This window comes from Theropithecus gelada, chromosome 13, assembly GCF_003255815.1.
Source record: "Theropithecus gelada isolate Dixy chromosome 13, Tgel_1.0, whole genome shotgun sequence".
Lineage (NCBI taxonomy): Eukaryota > Metazoa > Chordata > Mammalia > Primates > Cercopithecidae > Theropithecus > Theropithecus gelada.
Genome location: NC_037681.1, coordinates 82,027,023 through 82,048,737, shown reverse-complemented (window position 1 = coordinate 82,048,737; position 21,715 = coordinate 82,027,023). Strand labels below are relative to the sequence as shown.

Below are 21,715 nucleotides of genomic sequence, written 5' to 3'. Positions count from 1 at the left end.
TTTGTTGAGACGGAGTCTCGCTCTGTCGCCCAGGCTAGAGTGCAGTGGCCGGATCTCAGCTCACTGCAAGCTCCGCCTCCCGGGTTTACGCCATTCTCCTGCCTCAGCCTCCCGAGTAGCTGGGATTACAGGTGCCTGCCACCTCACCCGGCTAGTTTTTTGTATTTTTTAGTAGAGACGGGGTTTCACCGGGTTAGCCAGGATGGTCTCAATCTCCTGACCTTGTGATCCACCCGTCTCGGCCTCCCAAAGTGCTGGGATTACAGGCTTGAGCCACCGCGCCCGGCCTTTTTTTTTTTTTTGAGATGGAGTCTTGCTCATCACCCAGGCTGGAGTGCGGTGGCGCAATCTCGGCTCACTGCAAGCTCCACCTCCTGGGTTCACGCCATTCTCCTGTCTTAGCCTCCCGAGTAGCTGGGACTACAGGTGCCCACCACCACGCCCAGCTAATTTTTTGTATTTTTAGCAGAGACGGGGTTTCACCGTGTTAGCCAGGATGGTCTCGATCTCCTGACCTCGTGATCCGCCCGCTTCGGCCTCCCAGAGTGCTGAGATTACAGGCTTGAGCCACTGCGCCTGGCCTTTTTTTTTTTTTGAGATGGAGCCTCATTTTGTCTCCCAGACTGGAGTGCAGTGGTGTGACTGCGGCTCACTGCAACCTCTGCCTCCTGGGTTCAAGCAATTCTCCTTCCTCAGCCTCCCAAGTAGCTGGGATTACACGTGTCTACCACCACACCTGGCTAATTTTTGTATTTTTAGTAGAGACAGGGTTTCAGTATGTTTGCCAGTTCTGGTCTAGAACTCCTGATCTCGAGTGATCTGCCCACCTCGACCTCCCAAAGTGCTGGGATTACATGCGTGAGCCGCCATGCCTGGCCTCTGTGTGAAAAATTAAATACAGAATATACAAAATACAGACTCTGAAAGGCCTTTGAACTTGTCTTTTTTCTTTTCTCTTCTCTAAAAAACACATAAGTTCAGATATTTCCAAATCTAAAAATTATGAAGATCAGATCATCATAAATTTTCTTCTTTCAGAAATGTAACATAGGTGTTTTGTCTGTACATAAGATTTTGCCTTATTTTCAGACAGCCTTTTAAAGGTATAACCATAAAAATCACTTGATTATATAGTTTATTTTCAGTAGATTTACAGAGTTGTGCAACTATCATCACATTCTAATTTTAGAGTATTTCCATCATCCCCCAAAGATCACTCATGCCTGTTTCACCTTATTGTAAAGAGTTAGGGCTAGGTGAGGTGTCTCATGCCTGTAATCCCAGCACTTTGGGAGGCCAAGGCGGGCGGATCACGAACAAGGTCAGGAGATCGAGACCATCCTGGCTAACATGGTGAAACCCCCGTCGCTACCAAAAATACAAAAAATTAGCGGGGCATGGTGGTGGGCGCCTGTAGTCCCACCTATTCTGGAGGCTGAGGCAGGAGAATGGCGTGAACTTGGGAGGCGGAGCTTGCAGTGATCTGAGATCTCAGTACTGCACTTGAGCCTGGGCGACAGTGCGAGACTCTGTCTCAAAAAAAAAAAAAAAAAATTAGCTGGAATGGTTATGCTACCATCAAATTGATGGATGTCAGTTGTTACTAATTATGGGTTAATGAACATTGTTATGCATTTATTTTCCAGTACTACTATGATTAGTTCCTTAGGACAAAAAGCTAGAATTGCTGGGTTAAAGGAATGTATATTTTAAATATTGATGAATATTGCCAAATTGCCTTCCAAAAAGTTCATATGAACTTATACTCACCAACAATGGATAACTTTGCTTTTAGGCAGTTTAAATCTTATGCATGGAAAGCACATTGTATAACTCTTCAGTGTACCTCTAGGGAATTCCAGAGCACAGTTTCAAAAACTATGAAAAAGTTTGTTGAGAAACTTTCCAAAACTCAGAAACCACTTAACTGTAATGTATTTTTATCAGAAGTACCTTGAGTTTTATTTTAAACTTTTTTTTTTGGTTTGTTTTGGAGACAGTTTTGCTCTGTCACCCAGGCTGGAGTGCAATGGCGTGATTTCGGCTCACTGCAACCTCTGCCTCCCAGGTTCAAGCCCTTCTTGTGCCCTCAGTCTCCTGAGTATTATAGGTGCCTGCCACCACACTGGCAGTTTTTTTATTTTTAGTAGAGACAGGGTTTTACCATGTTGGTCGGGCTGATCTCGAATTCCTGACCTCAGGTGATCCACCCACCTCAGCCTCCGAAAGTGCTGAGATTTTAAACATTTATGTTTTTAAGGTAAGATTACTTAATGTTTAATAAGGCAAAATAGTGCGTAGTATGTACTGTGGAATGGTTTCTATGTAAAGGAGGACTAAAATATACCTTAGAGCTGAATAATATTAGCTTCAGTTAGGAGTATCACTGTTTATCAGGAGTAATTGCAGAATAACCTGTTTATTCAGTTTTTATAAAATCAATCTTATAGAATTGTATTTTTTAAAGATTAGTAGTTGTAACCTAATTTTATTTGCTTTTTTTTTTAAAATTAGGATATATCAACTCAAGAAAGTAACATATTAGGGGCATTCTGTGATATGAATGTAAGTGTTTACCTTTTTTATTCTTTTATGGAAAATATTATTTTTCTTTTTTTAACAAAGCCTCATCCATATGTTTTATTATTTATGTATGTCTTTTGAGTTTCTCATCAGTATCTTTCCAGTATTGCTAATAAGATAATAATTATTCGTGTGTTTTCAAATAATGACATATTTTATTTTCCCAGGATGTAGAAGTACCATTGCATTTGCTTCGTTATGTATGTTTGTTTTGTGGGAAAAATGGCCTTTCTCTCATGAAGGATTGCTTTGAATATGGAACTCCTGAAACTTTGCCATTTCTTATAGCACATGCGTTTATTACAGTTGTGTCTAATGTAAGTATTGTTTTGAATTGATCTTAATTTGGGAGCAATGTCTAGCATATCAGTAACATGAATTTTATGCTCTGAAAAGGTTTTGAATGATTTGCATGTATAATTTTTTTTTTTTGGTTTTGACAAAATGAGTACAGAAACATTTTAACAGTCTTTATTATTAAGATTAGAGTTTGAATAAAATTTAAAGTTACTGTTTTAAAGCTAAAAGGAGTCATGGCTATAACTATCTATTTAATCTAAAATAGATAGGTGACGGTGCAGAAAACTTTTGCTTTTTTATGTTTTAACTTTTTGTTTTGTTTTGTTTTGAGACAGGGTCTCACTCTGTTGCCTAGGCTGCAGCTTCTACCTCCTGGGCTCAGGTGATCCTCCCACCTCACCCTCCTGAGTAGCTGGGACTAGAGGTGTGCACCACCATGCCTGGCTGAATTTTTGTACTTTTTTTTAGAGACAGGGTTTCACCATGTTGCCCAGGCCATTTTAAACTTGCTCTGCCTGGGATTCTGTCCTGGGAAATATTTGACTTTTTAGTTTATTGGTTACTTTAAATTATGCTTGCCTAGGTTACTATTGTAGTATGCCTGAATTCTCTCTATATTACACATGAAGATGTAACATTTCTTCTTGCCTTTGAAAATAGGGTAATTCTTCTGCATCCTGTGAATGTCAGTTTACTGTGAAGCACAGTGGATATGGAAAGAAAGATACTTTTATTTTTTTTTCAGACAGAGTCTCGCTCTGTCCCCCAGGCTGGAGTGCAGTGGTGCACTCTCAGCTCACTGCACCCTCTGCCTCCTGGGTTCAAGCGATTCTTCTGCCTCAGCCTCCCGAGTAGCTGGGACTATAGGCGTGAGGTACCATGCCTGGCTAATTTTTGTATTTTTAGTACATGTTGGCCAGGCTGGTCTCAAACTCCTGACCTCATGATCCACCCACCTTGGCCTCCCAAAGTGCTGGGATTACAGGCATGAGCCACCACGCCCGGCCTGGAAAGAAAGATATTTAAATACCCATATATTAAAATTCATCCTTTAATAACCTATTCTGGTCATCATTTAAAAAATTGGTAAAGCAAAAGTTCAGTGTACCTTTACCAAACCCTGAAATCTTGTGTAATGGAATTACCTTAATTAATAGCTAATATCAGCTGTTTAAATTATCTATAAAATAAAAATATTGAGTGAAAAGGTACTCAACCAAACATTTTGTTGCATTGCTTCCAATGCTATGTGCTTTGCAGTGATGTCGTACATTGGAAACAACACTGACATTACTAAAATTGGTAATAAATGATTATTGCGAAGGTCATTTTTAGTTAAAAAATTCCATGCATTCTTATAGGTTGAAAATATTACATACAGTAGTAGTATATAGCATGTAGGTTAATAATGTAGCTTTTTTTTTTTTTGAGACGGAGTCTTACTCTGTTGCCCAGGCTGGAGTGCAGTCGCGTGATCTTGGCTCACTGTAAGCTCCGCTTCCCGGGTTCATGCCATTCTTCTGCCTCAGCCTCCCGAGTAGCTGGGACTACAGGCAGCCACCACCGCACCTGGCTAATTTTTTGTATTTATTTTTTTAGTAGGGACAAGGTTTCACTGTATTAGCCAGGATGGTCTTGATCTGCTGACATTGTGATCTGCCCACCTCGGCCTCCCAAAGTGCTGGGATTACAGGCGTGAGCCCCTGCGCCCTACCTTTTTTTAGACAGAGTCTGGCTCTGTTGCCCAGGCTGGAGTGCAGTGGCATGATCTGGCTCACTGCAACCTCTGTCTCCCGGATTTAAGCGATTCTCCTGCTTCAGCCTCCCGAATAGCTGGGACTACAGGTGCATGCCACTATGCCTGGTTAATTTTTATATTTTTAATAGAGATGGGGTTTCACCATGTCGTCTAAGCTGGTCTCAAACTCCTAACCTCAGGTGATCCTCCTACCTCAGCCTCCCAAAGTGCTGGGATTACATGCGTGAGCCACTGTGTGTGATCTAAGCCTTAATTTTTTTCATTTGCAAAATGGCAATGATGATGGTATCCATCTACCTTAGAGGATTGTTGTGAGGTTTAAAATGAGAAAGAAAGATTTTAAGCTCATAATGTAGCACTTGACATATAAAGTATGTAGTAACTGGTAGCTTTTACTAACTTCGGCTGTTATTAAATACTTAAGTGATCCTGTTATTCTGATTGAACTTACTTGTTTGATAGGAAGTTTTATGTACTTTGGCATTCTCTGAGAGAAAATATCTCAATTTAGTTAAGTGAAATGCTGTGATAACATTTTTAGTTTACACTGTGGTAATTTTGGAGAGGGCATATAATTTTGAAACACCAAATTATCAAAGGGTTTACTTAATCAGGAATATTACATAAACCTGAATTAAACTGTTTCTTGAATTTATTTGTACTAATTTTTGGTTAACAGTCTAGTATGGAAGGCTTGTTAAAGAGTTTATTACTGTATGTTTATAAGTTATTGTTTACAGGATTTTTTTTTTCCATTATCTGTTTTTTTGAGACAGAGTCTCACTCTGTCACCCAGGCTAGAGTTCAGTGGCACGATCTTGGCTCACTGCAGCGTCCACCTCCCGAGTTCAAGCGATTGTCCTGCCTCAGCCTCCCTAGTGGCTGGGATAACTAGTGCATGATACCACACCCGGCTAATTTTTGTGTTTTTGGTAGACACGGGGTTTCGCCATGTTGTCCAGGCTGGTCTCAAAATCCTGTCCTTCCATGATCTGCCCACCTCGGCCTCCCAAAGTGCTGGGATTACAGGCTTGAGCCACTGCACCTGGCCTTTGTTTTGGTTTTGTTTTTGTTTTGAGAGAGAGGTCTGCTGTGCGGTAGCATGATAGCAGCTCACTGCAGCGTTAACCTCCCAGGCTCAAGCAAACCTCCTGTGTCAGCCTCCCAAGTACCTGCAACTAAAGGTGCATGCCACCATGCCTGGCTAAATTAAAAATTGTTTTTGTAGAGATGGAGTTATACTGTTGCCCAACCTGTATAGTTACCCTTTACTAAATAGCAAGGTTTAGGCTTAGATTCTGTTTTGTCTTTCTCTTCAGCTCTTTTATGACTGCTAATTAGTGGGCTGTTGACAATTTGCATAGTTTTCTTTATCTTGCAACTCAACTGAGGCCATCAAAGCAAAGTTGTACTATTTAAATTAATAATGTATTTTTTGAACACCATAATACTATAATACTATATAATCTGTGTTTGTTAATTTTCTGAGAATAATAATTCAATGGAGTTAAGCTTTAATTGGCATCTTTTCCTTATAAAAAAATAGATTGGCTCTCTGCAAGTTAATTTTTCATATAGTTAATATTTTAGTGTACATTAACAGTTTAGAGTTCTTTTTGTAATCAAGCTTACTACAGAAGTTGTGCTTTATTTATTTATTTCATAGTAATTTCCTCTAGTGGGTCATTGTATAAACCCTAATCATTTTTATATGTTCATTCCTTTTCTTGCGAAGTGGGCAACTTGTTTAGCCATGGTGTTTTGGCTTCAATAGGGTGAGGTCTCTATTTGGGAATCTCTGAATTTCACAGGAAGGAGTAGAACTATATTTAGCAATGAAAAAAAATAGTATTAGATTTTAGGGCAATCCTTTGTAAAGAAAAGAAAATAACTCATAAATAACTTATGGCAAGACAGATAAGGGCTGACATTACTGAATAACTCTTTTTCTCAGTTTATTATAGTAAATTACACATTCAGAAGAGAACATGTTTATAGCATTTCCTGGGATTCAGGAAATGATCCCATTCTGTTTATTTTCTAGGATGATTTCCTCCTCACTTAAAGAAAAAAAATCTGTATATTTATTTTGAGACTGGCTAATTTTTGTGTTTTTGGTAGAGACAGTGTTTCACCATGTTCCCCAGGCTGGTCTTGAACTCCTGGGCTCAAACGATCTGCCTGCCTCGGCCTCCTAAAGTGCTGGGATTACAGGTGTGTGCCGCTGCACCTGGCTGATTTCCTCACTCTTACTGAGGAAAAGTAACTTTGTCAGATGGTGTTTTTTTTTTGTTTTTTTTGAAACGGAGTCTCACTGTGTTGCCAGGCTGGATTGCAGTGGCATGATCTCTGCTTACCGCAGCCTCCGCCTCCTGGGTTCAAGCAATTCTCCTGCCTCAGCTTCCTGAGTAGCTGGAACTACAGGCATGCACCACCACGTCCAGCTAATTTTTGTATTTTTAGTAGAGATGGGGTTTCGCCATGTTGGCCAGGATGGTCTCGATCTCTTGACCTTGTGATGCCTCCACCTCAGCCTCCCAGAGTGCTGGGATTACAGGTGTGAGCCACCGCGTCTGACTTGTGAGTTATTTTTTAAAACCTGAATCTAGAATCCTGAAATTGCATCTCAGGAAAACTCACTCTGCTCTGGGTTTGAATTATCAACAAAGAAAGGAAATTCTTACCTTATCAGATTAAGGTTCAAATCTGATAATAACATCAAGCCCAAACATTTATTTCAATCTCAAAAACTTTAACAGATTCTTAACTACAACTTCAGCAATTCTTAACTAGCTCTGAGTTTTAGGAGATATCTCAGTTTGCACAAATATTATTCCACCTATTATATGGATCGTTCTTTAATAACAGCTGCACCCACAAGAAAACAATGAAGATCTTTATATAGTTTTCTTATTTTGCAAATGCAGTTTACTAACACTTAACACAGCTTAGAGAAATAGAACACAGAGACACACAAGTTTCTCCACTGAGACCCACATGAAAGTTAATTCTGCTTTTGTTGAGTTACATTTGGTTTTAGCTTACAGTATCGTTCCTCAGCCTTCAGCTCTTTGCCTGAGTTTGTCATCTCATAGATTACACCTTTTATTTATAAAGAATCCAATAGAGACAAGGGATTTATTTTGTTATGGAGGAGAAAGAAGTGCAAATGAGGCTTAACAAAAGAACGTCACACAAAATATGCTTTAGACAAATTACTAAGTAGGAGATGTGGGTCAAAGGTACAAGCTTGTAGGGCTTAAGTAACATAGAGGGGGACACAATAACAATTTCTGAATGCTCAGTGTCCTAAGACTGCTTTTTAGAAATATATTAGCAAAGACTGTTTAATATCAGAAGCTAGGGTAGGATTACATATTTTTTTATATCTGTCTACTAGATAGGAGAATAGGAAATTAAGTTTTCATGATGCCACTTTGTCAGAACTAGGTTTGATGCAGAATGCTGTTTTTCTGCAGTTAGAGGGAGCAAGGAACTTTTTTTTCTTTTTTTTCCCTATTTGAGAGTTTTAACCTAGAGGTTAGGAGGGCTGCTAGAATTCCGTTAGCACTAAGCAGGGACTGGGGAGATGCAAACCTGAAAAGCTCAAAACTTACAGTAAAATATGATAAAGGACACACTGTAGGATTAATGGCATATGGAATTTGGTTTTTATGATGGGATCTATAGTAGTGTTAAAGAATGCTGATTTTTATAACGATATAATCCTAGATTTGAATTGTACCTCTGTTGCATAGTATGTAATTTTGTTTTCATTAGTTTTATAAGCCTTACTTTTCTCATTTATCACAATGGGAATATTAAGGACTTAGTAAATGGTAGCTCTTTTTTGTATTAAAATTTTTTCTTCTATTTACATTTTTTTCATTTGGTATTTTTTATTGAAATTTTTACTCACTTGTGTCTGTGTATTCTAAAATAAAAGATACACCTATGTCCTCCGATGTATCTTGTATAAAATAGGATTTTTTAACCTTTTGTTAAAATTTGAAAAATAACATTCATACAGAAACGTACACAAAGTGATAACATGTGGCTCAGTGATTTATCAAAGCAAATACTCGTTTAACCATCACTCAAACCAAGAAACAGAACATTGTCAACTCCCCAGAAGCCTACCTTATGAGTCCTTCTGGCCATTAACTATTCCATCTCTTCTTCTTTAAAAATAAACACAATTCATACTTTAATGCTGATCATTCTCCTGCTTTTTTTTTTTAAAGTTTTATCACCTAATCTTATATCCCTGAACACTATAATTTGGTTTTGTCTGTTTTCACCATGCAGTCAGAATCACATACTGTGCATTCTTTCATGCCTGGTTACTTTTTTTTAATGCTGAAATTTATATTGCATGTGTTTCTAGTATGTTCATTTTTATTGTTGAATAATCTTTTAAAATATACCAGTTTATTTTACTGGTGATGGACATTTAGGTTATTACAGTTCATATGGGTGTCAGCATTCTTTTATGTGTGTTTTGGTGCACATGTGTGTGCATTTAATTTGGATATATATTTAGTGGAATTTATCAGTAGGGTGTGTGTGTGTATGTATATAATATATACAATTTTTGTTGTGTTTTTGAGATGGACTGTCGCTCTGTTGCCCAGGCTGTAGTGCAGTGGCGTGATCTTGGCTCCCTGCAGTCTCTACCTCCTGGGTTCAAGCCATTCTCTTGCCTCAGCTTCCCAAGTAGCTGGGATTACAGGGACCTGCCACCAAGCCTGGCTAAATTTTTTGTACTTTTAGTAGAGAAGGGGTTTCACTATGTTGGCCAGCTTGGTCTCGAACTCCTGACCTCAGAGTGATCCGACTGCTTCAGCCTCCAAAGTGCTGGGATTATAGGTGTGAGCCACTGCACCTGACCTGTTATATATTTGTAATGACTAATGAGAATGAGCATGTTTTCATAGGCATATTAGTTATTTGGATTTTTTTTTTTTTTTTTTTTTTTCGAAGTACCTGTTTAAATCTTTTCCCATTTGCAAAATTGGATTGTCTTTTTCTTGCTGATGTTTAGGAGTTCCTTATGTGTTTTAGATAGAAGTCTTTTTAGGTAGAAGTCTTTTGTTTGATATATGTATTGCCAATATCTTCCACTCTCATGTTGCTTTTCACTCTTGTGTTTAAGAAATATTATGCATCAAGCTTCATATTGTATAATTTGTCAGTGTTTTTCTTTATGGTTAAGGTTTTCATTTTTGATTGAAAAAGTCATTTTTTACTCTAAGGCCGTGAAGATACTTACAAAGGTTTTTTTGCTCACTGCAACCTCCGCCTTTTGGGTTCAAGTGATTCTCCTGCCTCAGCCTCCTAAGTAGCTGAGACTACAGACATTTGCCACCACGCCCAGCTAATTTTTTGTATTTTTAGTATATGTGGGGTTTCACCATGTTGGCCAGGATGGTATCGATCTCCTGACCTTGTGATCCGCCTGCCTCGGCCCCTCAAAGTGCTGGGATTACAGGTGTGAGCCACCATGCCTGGCCAAAGTTTTTGTTTCTTTGAAAAGTTCTTTTATTTTTTCTTGCTTCCTTGATCAGGAAACAAGTATCATTGCTTTACCTTTCATATTTTGATCTATTCAACTGCAGTACGTTTATATTTATAGTTTCGGGAAGGGATTAAGATTCATTTTCCTTTTCATAGAGATATCCAGTGTTCCTAACAGTGTCACAAAGACAGTCATTTCTTTGTTCTGTAGTACTACTTTTGTTGCACAGGTTAGTCTTGAACTCCTGGCCTGAAGTGATCCTTCCATCTCGGCCTCCAAAAGTATTGGTTACGGGTGACTCATGCCTCATCACTACACTGAGCCAAATCAGATGTCTTTATGTGCATGGGTTTGGGCTCTCTGGCACAGTACACTATTTTGTTTCCTTAATTTTGTGCTGTTTTGCCCATTGCCTTAATTATTGAAACTTTACAAGATGTCTTGCTCTCTGGGAAAGCAAGTGCTACTTCCCTGTCGTATTTCTCTCCCCTCCGCTCCCCTCCCCTCCGCTCCCCTCTGTTCCCCTCTCCTCTACTCTGTTTTTGAGACAGTCTTACTTTGTCACCTAGGCTGGAGTGCAGTGGGACGATCTTGGCTCACTGCAAACTCCGTCTCCTGGGGTTCAAGTGATTCTCCTGTCTCAGCATCCCAAGTAGCTGGGATCACACGTGTGCGTCAACACTCCCAGCTCATTTTTTTTTTTTGTATTTTCGGTAGAGACAGAGTTTCACCATGCTGGCCAAACTGGTCTTGAACTCCTGACCTCAGGTGGTCTGCCCACCTCGGCCTCCTAGAGTGCTGGGATTACAGGCGTGAGCCACTGCACCCAACCTCTCCTTGTTGTGTTTCTTAGAGAATTTTGGCTCTTCTTGGACTTTGTGCTTTAAATGAGTTTTGTAAGTTCTGCACATAAACCTTTTTGGATTGCACTGAATCTATAGATGAATTTCGGGAGAACTATTATCTTCACGACAAATATGGCATATGTCTCCTTATTTACATGTTCTTTAATTGTTTTCCAGCTTTTTCTGTAGAGGTCTCATATCTGGTTAGATTATTTCTGGACACATGATATTTTTGATACTGTTGTTAAGGGAATCTTTTTGAAAACTGTGTTATTTGTTGCTGGTGTGTAAGAAAAAAGCATAGGGTGTTGTATGTGTGTATATATAGGTGTGTACATATTCGTTTATATTAACCTAAGCAGCAGTTTTGCTCAACTCTTCAGTTTCAGTGTTTGATAATTATTTTGAGTTTTCCAGTTATATTATCTCAGAGTATTATTTTAAATTCTTCCTTTCTAGTCCTTTGCCTTTTATTTAGTTTCTTACCTTATTACACTGTCTAGGGCCTTCAGTTCAAGTGGAATTAGGGCTTCCTTGTCTTGTTCCTAGTCTCAGAAGGCAGAGTTTTTAACTTTTCACCATGAATGTAGTATTTACTACAGGATTTTTTTATAGACGTCTTTTATTTGATTAAAGTGAATCCCTACATTCTGTATTCCCAAATTCATTAAAAAAAAAATTTTTTTTTGGTTTCGAGACAAGGTCTCGCTCGGTCGTCCATGGTGCAGTACAGTGATGCGATCTTGGCTCACTCAGACTTCCACCTCCTGGGTTCAAGTGAATCTCGCACCTCAACCTCCCAGAATGTTGAAACTACAGACATGTGACACCATGCCTGGCTTATTTTTGTATTTTTTTGGTAGAGACGGGGTTTCAGCCGTGTTGGCCAGGCTGGTCTTGAACTCCTGACCTCAAGTGATACACTTGCAGTGGTCTCCCACCAGAGTGCTGGGATTATAGGCATTAGCCACCGCGCCTGTCCAGATTTGTATTTAATTTGTATCTCCTGCCTGTGTCAAGACTAAGTATCAGAGTTTTTTGTTTGATGGTTGGGTTAGGATTTTTATTCTTACTATTTTTGAAAATAAAACTATTATAATGTATTCACATTTGATTTATAAATGTTAAAATATAGTGCAGAAAAAATAAGGAAATATATTTATTATAACTTTTATTATAATTTCGTTAAGTTGTAAGTTACTTATAGTAAGAGCTTATTTCAGTAAGTACTTGTTGATACTGTAATCAGTGTGTGACTAAAATATATTTGTTTCAGATGGATATTGAAGTGACTAGAAAGTATGGGTAATTTGAAATTTTTTAGGAAGGAATGAGATGATTAGTTAAAAACTAATATGATTTATTAAAAAACCAATGCAGTGTCTTGTATTGGGGATGCTACCATACAAAGAGGTATAGATAATTATTTGGTAAGAAAATATTACTTTGAGAGATGGTTTTTTTCTTTTCAGCAAGAAGCTAAGATTAATTTTTTAGATAAGACTTTATGTAAAATAAGATATAGGTAAAATTTCCTGATACATGTGTAATTCTGTTTTGTACTATACTCTTTTCATAATTGATAATATATGTAATTTTGGAGGCATCAAAATATTAAATGATCCTGGTTTTTGTTCTATTTTGTTATTTGAGACGGAGTCTTGCTCCGTTGCCCAGGCTGGAGTGCAGTGGTGCAATCTAGGCTCACCACATCCTCTTCCCCACCAGGGTTCAAGCGATTCCCTTGCCTCAGCCTCTCAGCTAGCTGGGACTACAGGTGTGTGCCACCATGCTCAGCTAATTTTTGTGTTTTTAGTAGAGATGGGATTTTACTGTGTTGGCCAGACTAGTCTCAAACTCCTGACTTCGTGATCTGCCCGCCTCAGCCTCCCAAAGTGCTGGGATTACAGGCGTGAGCCACTGCGCCTGGCCAGTGCTCTTGTTTTTCATTAGTGAAAGACATATGTATTTCACGTATTTGTTAGGCATTAATGTTGTTTTTATGTTTCTTATATAGATTAGAATATGGCTACATATTCCTGCTGTCATGCAGCACATTATACCTTTTAGGACCTATGTTATTAGGTAAGTTTATAAAGTCTCTTTCCCCTGATTATCAATGTAATATATTTAAACAATTTATAATACAGAATTATATTGTTTGAAAGTCCCCTATAGTCATATCCTCTAGAGAAAATTTCAAGTAACAGTTTGGAATATAGTGTTTTTTATGCACATATATGGGTTTATATTTAATGTTTACTTTTTAGCAAATTATGTTGGACTTGTTTTTACATGAGTATGTAAAAATAAAGAAATTAATAATGGTTATTGCACTGTATTTAGTCAGTCAACAAATACACAGTGTCTGTTACATTCTAGGCACTGAGGATATAGCAGAGAAGAAAACAAATTGCAAAAATCTCTGCTCTTGTGCAGTCTGTTTACAAAAGAAGTAGATGATAATACTACATCAGAAAGTGATAAGTATGATAAGATAAATAGCAAATGTGGATTGAGAGTTCTAGAGGGTGGGTTACAGTTTAAATATGGGGACAGGGAAGGTCTCATCGAACGGGAGGTGACATTTGAATTCTATAAGTCTCAACCTAAAAAGGAAGCCTAAGAAGATGGAGAAAGGGTTGTACTGATTAGAATTAAAGTATGAGCTGTCAGGATTCTGCATATTTTATTGATAACATTTATGGGAGTATTGTACTTTTTTTCTCATTTGCAAAGGTTTGAGTGTCTCCCTTTTTCACAGTACTACTCAACTTTTGGGAGACAGTATCAGGCAAAGAATCAGATAGTGATGAATGCTATGAAAGTAAGTTAGTGTGATACAGAGAGAGTATAGGGCCTTTCTGAAAGGTGATATCTTAAGGACATGAGTCAGCTATTCAAGTGATTATCGGAAAGATGTATTGTAGAAGGAACATGTGAGTATAGGCTTTGAAGTTAGCATAACTTCAAAGTTATGAAGAAGAAACTAGAAGCAGATTGGTGTGGAGAATAATGTGTAAGGGGATATAATTATGAGGGTGGAGGGATAAGCAGGGGCAGGTGATTCAGGACCTTGTAGGCCACTGTAAAGAGTATGGATTTAATTTTTTCAATGGGAATCTATTGAAGGGTTTTTAGCAGATGTTTCAGGGTTTTTAAAAAGTTTTCTTTGGCTTTTTAGTGGATCATAAATATAGGGTGGCTGGAATAGAAGCTAGAGGGAGACCAATTGAAAGGTTTATGTATTAGTCCTGGAAGGAAAATGATGATTACTTGTAGTAGGATTGTTAATGATGATTTTGAAAATTGGATGAATGTAAGTGAAAATAAAATCAATAAGACTGGTCATTATAGGGTATAAAGAAAAGGGTAGTATTGTACATGTGGATGACATTCAGCACCCCCCTCCTCAATTTTTTATTTGTAGTGTGGATATCATTACTGAGATGTGAAAATCTAGGAGAACTTAGATGTCCCACAGGCCTCTCAAAGTCTTCTTGTCTTTAAGTGGCACTGGCAAATTGGGAATATGAACTTGTAGTTCAGAGTAGTTTCATTAATTTAAGAGTTGTGAGTGTAAAGATGGTATTTAAAAACCACAGGAGTCACCTGAGGAGAGCATACAGGGAAAGAATAGAAGTGAGTCTAAGATAGAACTCTGTATCAGTTGGTTTTGCTGTGTAAGGAAACATTTCTCAAAATTTAGTGGCTTAAAACAATAGCCACCCAGGCATGGTGGCTCATGCCTGTAATCCCAGCACTTTGGGAGGCCGAGGTGGGAGGATCACCTGAGCCCAGGAGTTCGAGACCAGCCTGGGCAACATAGCGAGACTCGATCTCTGCGCAGGGGAAAAAAATTAACTGGTGGTGGTGGCACGCTCCTATAGTCCCAGCTACCAGAGAGACTGAGGTAGGAGGATCACTTGAGCCCAGGAGGTCGAGGCTGCAGTGAGCTCTGATTGAGCAGTTGTACTCCAGCGTGAGTGACAAAGCAAGACTTTGTTTCATAAAAAAAGAAAATATAAAACAACAGCCATTTATTATTTCTCACAGTTCTCTGGTTAGCTGGGCAGTTTTGTTGATCTGTATTGACTTGGCTGAAACTGGATGGTCTAGGTTAGCCTTGTTCCCACATTGTGTGATTGCCATGCTGATTGGTCTTGTGGGGTGAGGGGGAATCTCATATATGTCTTGCAGTTGGCTTCATGTCAGTTGGAGCATCAGATACTTCTCTTTCATCCAGCACGCTAACCTTGGTTCCTTGTTTTGGTGGTGATTAGAGTTCCCAGCAAGAGAAGGCAAGCTCAAAGGCTTTTCTAGCTTCCCCTTATGTCATGTCTATTAATATTTCACTGGCCAAAGCAGGTCATATGGCAAGGCCCAGATTTAAGGGTGTAGAAACAGATTACACCTTTTGATGAGAGGAATAGCTAAGTCACATTGCAAAGTCTTGTACATATAATGATGGGAGGAATTTGTGGCCATTTTGTAATCCATTACAGGCCTTCAGGAACACTAATGTTGAAAGGTTGGACAGCACAGAAGGAATCTGCCAAAGAGATTAGGCAGGGCCTGAGAGGAAAACCAGAGGTTTGTGGGTTTTGGACACAAAAAAACGTTAATGCTTACAATGTACATTTTAAGTTATTGAGTGGTCTTTTAAAATGCTTTATGAGTTTGTATGTATTTTCTATTTCTGAATCATTTCAGGTATTTATGCAAGCTCTCTGATCAGGAGTTACGACAGAGTGCAGCTCGTAACATGGCTGACTTAATGTGGAGCACAGTGAAAGAACCATTGGATACAACATTATGCTTTGATAAAGAAAGCCTAGATCTTGCATTTAAGTACTTTATGTCACCTACTTTGACTATGAGGTTGGCTGGATTGAGTCAGATAACAGTAAGCTGTGTTTGCTTTATTTTTGGTCATTGTTTATTTGCTTTCTGGTCTATCATACTACTACCCACTATTTATGGAGCCCTTCATACTAGGCATTGTGCTAAGTATTTTACATGGATTACTTTGTATGGCCTTCACAAATAATTTCTGTGTTTCTCTTATTTTAAAGATGAAAAAGTCTGAAGCTTAGATTTATATGGATTTATACTGTGGGTCCATTTGATTTCCGGGTCCAACTCTTTCATCATTTTGTTTTTGTCTTTTTAAACTATTCAGGTTTTTATGTTTATAGATGTTTTGTGAAAGAGGAATAATTGGAGGGCTTTATAAGCAGTTAATTAATTTTCCAGGCAGAAACCATAGATTATTGGGCCGTAGGCCAAATTTTACTAAATGTTTGTTTTGAATAGTCTTAAATACTGTTTTTAAGTAGGACAAAATAACATAAAAATCTGTATTCTTGGCTTCTTTTGGTGAGGGGGTTGGAAGAAGGCCTGGTATCCTTGGGTCTGTATTCTTGCATAACGACAGTCTGTTAGAACTAAGTAATTAACTTTATCCTTCAGAATGAACATGCTTTCTCCGGTTTGTTACAGTCCCCATTTGCTTTACTCCTTTACATTTCTGGGTTTTTTTTTTTTTTTTTTTTTTTTCTTGGAGATGGAGTCCCATTCCGTTGCACAGTGGCGTGATCTCGGCTCACTGCAACCTCCACCTCTCGGGTTTAAGTGATTCTCTTGCCTCAGCCTCCTGAGTAGCTGGGACTACAGGTGTGAGCCACAACGCTTGGCTAATTTTTTGTATTTTTAGTAGAGATGGGGTTTCACTGTGTTGGCCAGGCTGGTCTGGAATTCCTGACCTCAGGTGATCCAACCGCCTCGTCCTCCCAAAGTGTTGTGATTACAGGCATGAGCCACCCCACCCAGCCACATTACTGTTTTTTGTTTGTTTGTTTGTGTTTTTGTTTTGTTTTGGTAGTGTAGTCACACTGAAAATCTGAAGTAGCTAGCGTTTACTTGTGTACCGGGCTTCATAAGATACTTGTTGACATTGTCCCAGATAAATTAAATCTTGAGTGGATTTATCTAGGAAGCCTTTCCTGAAAGTTTGTCTGTAATGACATTACTTGCTCTCTTGCATTAGATTGTTGTATTTTTACTTACTCAGCTTTGTTTTCTCTAGTGTGCTCAGTGTAATAAAGAATACTATTTGCGGAATGAATTTAATTTTTTTTTCCCTTTTTTTGAGATGGACTCTTACTCTGTCGCCCAGGCTGGAGTGCAGCGGCGCGATCTTGGCTCAGTGCAACCTCTGCCTCCTGGGTTCAAGTGATTCTTGTGCCTCAGCCTCCTGAGTAGCTGGTATTATAGGCGCGTGCCACCATACCCAGCTAATTTTGTATTTTTAATAGAAATGGAGATTTACTATGTTGGCAAGGCTGGTCTCGGAACTCCTGACCTCAGGTGATCCACCTGCCTCGGCCTCCTAAAGTGCTGGGATTACAGGTGTGAGCCCCTGCACCTGGCCCTTACTTAGTATTTTAATGTAACAGAAGTAGTTTTACTAATTGAGAAGCGTATGTCTCTGATTATGTCTTAGATTTTGTAATGTTAATCTAGTTATCGTGATCTACATATGTCAATCAGTTTACCATGTTTCTTAGTACTTGCTGACATATGCAAGAATAATTTTGGAAATAAAAACCCTTAATTTCTTTTCTTTAATCATAGAATCAACTCCATACCTTCAATGATGTGTGCAATAATGAATCATTAGTATCAGACACAGAAACGTAAGTAGGAGCATTAATTTATATATAAGTATACCATTTTAATGTACAGTTGTTTATATGGTAAATTCTAATTTTAGATTTAAAATTTTTACTAGAAATTCTTTGCCCCGTGACAACTTGTGCAGTCTTCATCAAGCTTTCAGAACATTATGCTGTCTGTAACGTAACTCCCTCTCCCTCTTTTTTTTGAGACAGGGTCTTGCTCTGTTGCCCAGGGTGGAGTACAGTGGTGGGACCATGGCTCACTACGGCCTCAACTTCCCAGGGTCAGGCGATCCTCCCACCTTAGCCTCCTGGGTAGCTGGGACTATAGGCACATGCCAGCATGCCTGGCTAATTTTTGTAGAGTCAGAGTTTTGCCATGTTGCTCAATCTGGTCTTGCAGACTCAAGCCATCCACTTGCCTCAGCCTCCCAAAGTGCTCAGTCTGGTCTTGTAGACTCAAGCCATTCACTTGCCTCAGCCTCCCAAAGTGTTGGGATTACAGGTGTGAGCCACTGCGTCTGGCCACATTTCTCTCTTTTAAAAGCATATACCAACATATAGTACTATTTATCACGGTATGAAAGCATACTGTTTATACTAGAGAATTTAATCTTGAAGAATATGGTACTGATAGTTTTCAGAAAATACACTGTCTTAGTCCAGGCTGCTGCAACAAAGTACCACAGATTGGACGACTTATAAACAACAGAAATTTATTTCCCATAGTTCTGGAGGCTGGAAGTCCAAGATCGGGTTGTTGCCAGCATCGTCAAGTTCTGGTTAACAACAGAAATTTATTTCCCATAGTTCTGGGGGCTGGAAGTCCAAGATCAGGTTGTTGCCAGCATCATCAAGTTCTGGTGGGGCCTTCTTCTGGACTGTAGACTGCCATTTTCTTTTTTTATTTTTGCATGGTGGAAAGAAGCAGAGAGGTCTCTGGAGTCCCTTTTATTAGGCCACTAATCTCATTCATGAAGGTTCCACCCTCATGACCTAATTATCTCCCAAAGGCCCCATTTCCAATAACATCACATTGGGAGTTAAAAAAGTAGTTTTTATAGCTTAGACTTCTTGGGTTCTGAGAAATATATATATTCCATTTAATTGTTCATCTAGTAGAGAAATCAGTTTTTAAAATCTAAACAGTAGGGTAGAATATCTTCTGGAACAGAGTTGTATTGCTTTGTTAGAAAATTCGTAATTATACGTGTGAGTCATTCTTTAGTGTAACTTGATCTTACTACTGCTCTAAGGTGCTAATCTCAGTTGAACTTAGGTCTTGAATTTGGAAACCAGAGACTGTCTCTTGACTCTTTTTTCCCTTTAGACTAAAGAATTCTTATTCTCCCAGTTGTTCTTTATATGGTATGGTTTTTGAATTTATCACTATATGAGTCATTCATCTCTGGCAATATTCTTTGTCAGTAGTCCCCTTAAAATGTGTTGCCTAGAATTTTTCATTGCTTTATACATTCTGGATCATATTAGAAGTGTTATTTCACACTGTCAAGACATTATGTAGACCACATCCAAAGTATTTATAAAGCTACGGCTCTGCGCCAGGCACAGTGGCTCACACCTGTATCCCAGCACTTGGGGAGGCTGAGGTGGGCAGATCACTTGAGGCCAGGAGTTTCAAGACCAGCCTGGCCAACATGGCGAAATTCCATCTCTACTATAAATAACAAAAATTAGGTGTGGTGGCGCATGCCTATGATTCCAGCTATTTGGGTAGCTGAGGCACAAGAATCATTTAAACCCGGAGACAGAGATTGCAGTGAGCCGACATAGTGCCATTTTCACTTCAACCTGGGTGACAGAGCAAGATTCTGTCTCGGAAAAAAACCAAAACAAACAAAAGAAACCTACAGCTCTGGATTTTCCTTTTCATCCTCTGTGTCCCCTCACCCTTCTACCTCTGCAAGACCGCTTAAAGAGAACCTTATATAATTGCTAATGTGATACTCATACTCCTCTCATCCCCTGTGAAAAGGATTAAAAATTTGGAATGTTCACTGCAGTAATAACACATTCAGGCTAGGTGTTGTGTGAAAACAGCGAATAGGGGAATAAGAAAGAATTCCAGTAACAAATGCAAGGAATATACATCCTAAAGACATGTTTAAGAGAATAGAGAGGAGAGTAAAAGTATTGAGGACTGGTGGTAAAGAGTTCAAAATGGGAAGGGAGAGTGTGTATACAGTGTGAGAAAATTGGAGTAAAGAGAAAAAGTATGTGATAAATACTGTGGCGGCTGTGAACTGGGTGTTTTTAAGCAGTTTTATTAACATATACATATAAAATTCACTTGTTTTATATATACAAGTCAGTGCAGTGAATTTTATAATAGTAAAGTTTTAGAGTTGTGCAACTGTCACCACAGTCCAATTCTAGAACATTTCCATCACTTAAAAAAGATGTCTTTTGCCCATTTGTAGCCAGTACCTATTATTTCCAGCCTCACTAATCTACTTTCTATCTCAGTAGATTTACCCATTTTGGGATACTTCATTTAAAAAGAATCAAATGATAGTGATCTTTTTCATCTGGCTTCTTTTCACTTAGTATACTCTTGTTTGAGGTTCATTGAGATTGTAGTTTGTCTCTGTACTTTATTCCTTTTTATTGCTTAATAGTATTACACTGTATGGATATACCACACTTGATCAATTGCCAGTTGATGGATATTTGGTTTGTTTCTACATTTTTTTTTTTTTTTTTTTTTTTTTTGAGACAGGAGTCTCCCTCTGACCCCCAGGCTGGAGTGCAGTGGCACGATCTCGTCTCACTGCAAGCTCCTCCTCCCGGGTTCACGCCATTCTCCCGCCTCAGCCTCCAGAGTAGCCGGGACTACAGGCGCCCGCCACCACGCCCGGCTAATTTGTTTTTGTATTTTTTGTAGAGACGGGGGTTTCACCGTGTTAGCCAGGATGGTCTCGATCTCCTGACCTCGTGATCCGCCTGCCTCGGCCTCCCAAAGTGCTGGGATTACAGGTGTGAACCACCGCGCCCGGCTACACTTTTTGTTTGTTTGTTTGAGACGGGGGTCTCGCTCTGACCCCCAGGCTGGAGTGCAGTGGCGCGATCTCAGCTCACTGCAAGCTCTACTTGCCGGGTTCACGCCATTCTTCCGCCTCAGCCTCACGAGTAGCCGGGACTACAGGCGCCCGCCACCACACCTGGCTAATCTTTCGTAGTTTTAGTAGAGAAGGGGTTTGACGGTGTTAGCCAGGATGAACTCGATCTCCTGACCTCGTGATCCGCCCGCTTGGCCTTCCAAAGTACTGGAATTACAGGCGTGAGCCACCGCGCCCAGCGTGTTTCTACTTTTTGATTAGTATAAATAATGCCATTATAAACATTTATGTAAAGTCCTTTTGTGATCGTATGTTTTCATTTTTTGTAGTAGATACTTAGGATTAGAATTGTTGCTTATATGATTAGTTTACCTTTAACTTTTATAAGAGCTATCAAACTGTTTTCCAGTATACCTGCATTATTTTACATGCCCACTAGCATTGTAGGAGGTTTCCAGTTTCTCCCCATTCTTGCCAGCAGTTATTATTATCTAGATTTCTTATTGCCATTTGGGGATATAAAGTAGCATTTCATCATGGTTTTAATTTGCATTTCCCTAATTGTTGACATAGAACATCTTTTTATGTGGTTATTTACCATAATGTTTCTTCGTTCACAACATTGCCCAGTTTTTTTTTTTTTTTTTTGAGACAGAGTCTCGCTCTGTCGCCCAGGCTGGAGTGCAGTGGCCCGATCTCGGCTCACTGTAAGCTCCGCCTCCCGGGTTCACGCCATTCTCCTGCCTCAGCCTCCCGAGTAGCTGGGACTACAGGCGCCCACAACCGCGCCCGGCTAATTTTTTGTATTTTTAGTAGAGACGGGGTTTCACCGTGGTCTCGATCTCCTGACCTTGTGATCCGCCTGTCTCGGCCTCCCAAAGTGCTGGGATTACAGGCGTGAGCCACCGCGCCCGGCCCATTGCCCAGTTTTTAATTGAATTCTTGGTTTT

General features: G+C 39.3%; 1 protein-coding gene across 1 annotated transcript in view; it reads left to right on the top strand.

The window, feature by feature from the left end:
* The window catches only part of USP34 (ubiquitin specific peptidase 34), a 288,446-nt gene that overhangs the window by 74,626 nt on the left and 192,105 nt on the right, over positions 1 to 21,715 (top strand). The window contains exons 4-8 of the mRNA XM_025405742.1: positions 2,515 to 2,565; positions 2,751 to 2,900; positions 13,023 to 13,090; positions 15,719 to 15,911; positions 17,642 to 17,703. Of these exons, the coding sequence (XP_025261527.1) occupies positions 2,515 to 2,565; positions 2,751 to 2,900; positions 13,023 to 13,090; positions 15,719 to 15,911; positions 17,642 to 17,703 (524 nt within the window). The remainder of the gene's footprint in view (positions 1 to 2,514; positions 2,566 to 2,750; positions 2,901 to 13,022; positions 13,091 to 15,718; positions 15,912 to 17,641; positions 17,704 to 21,715) is intronic.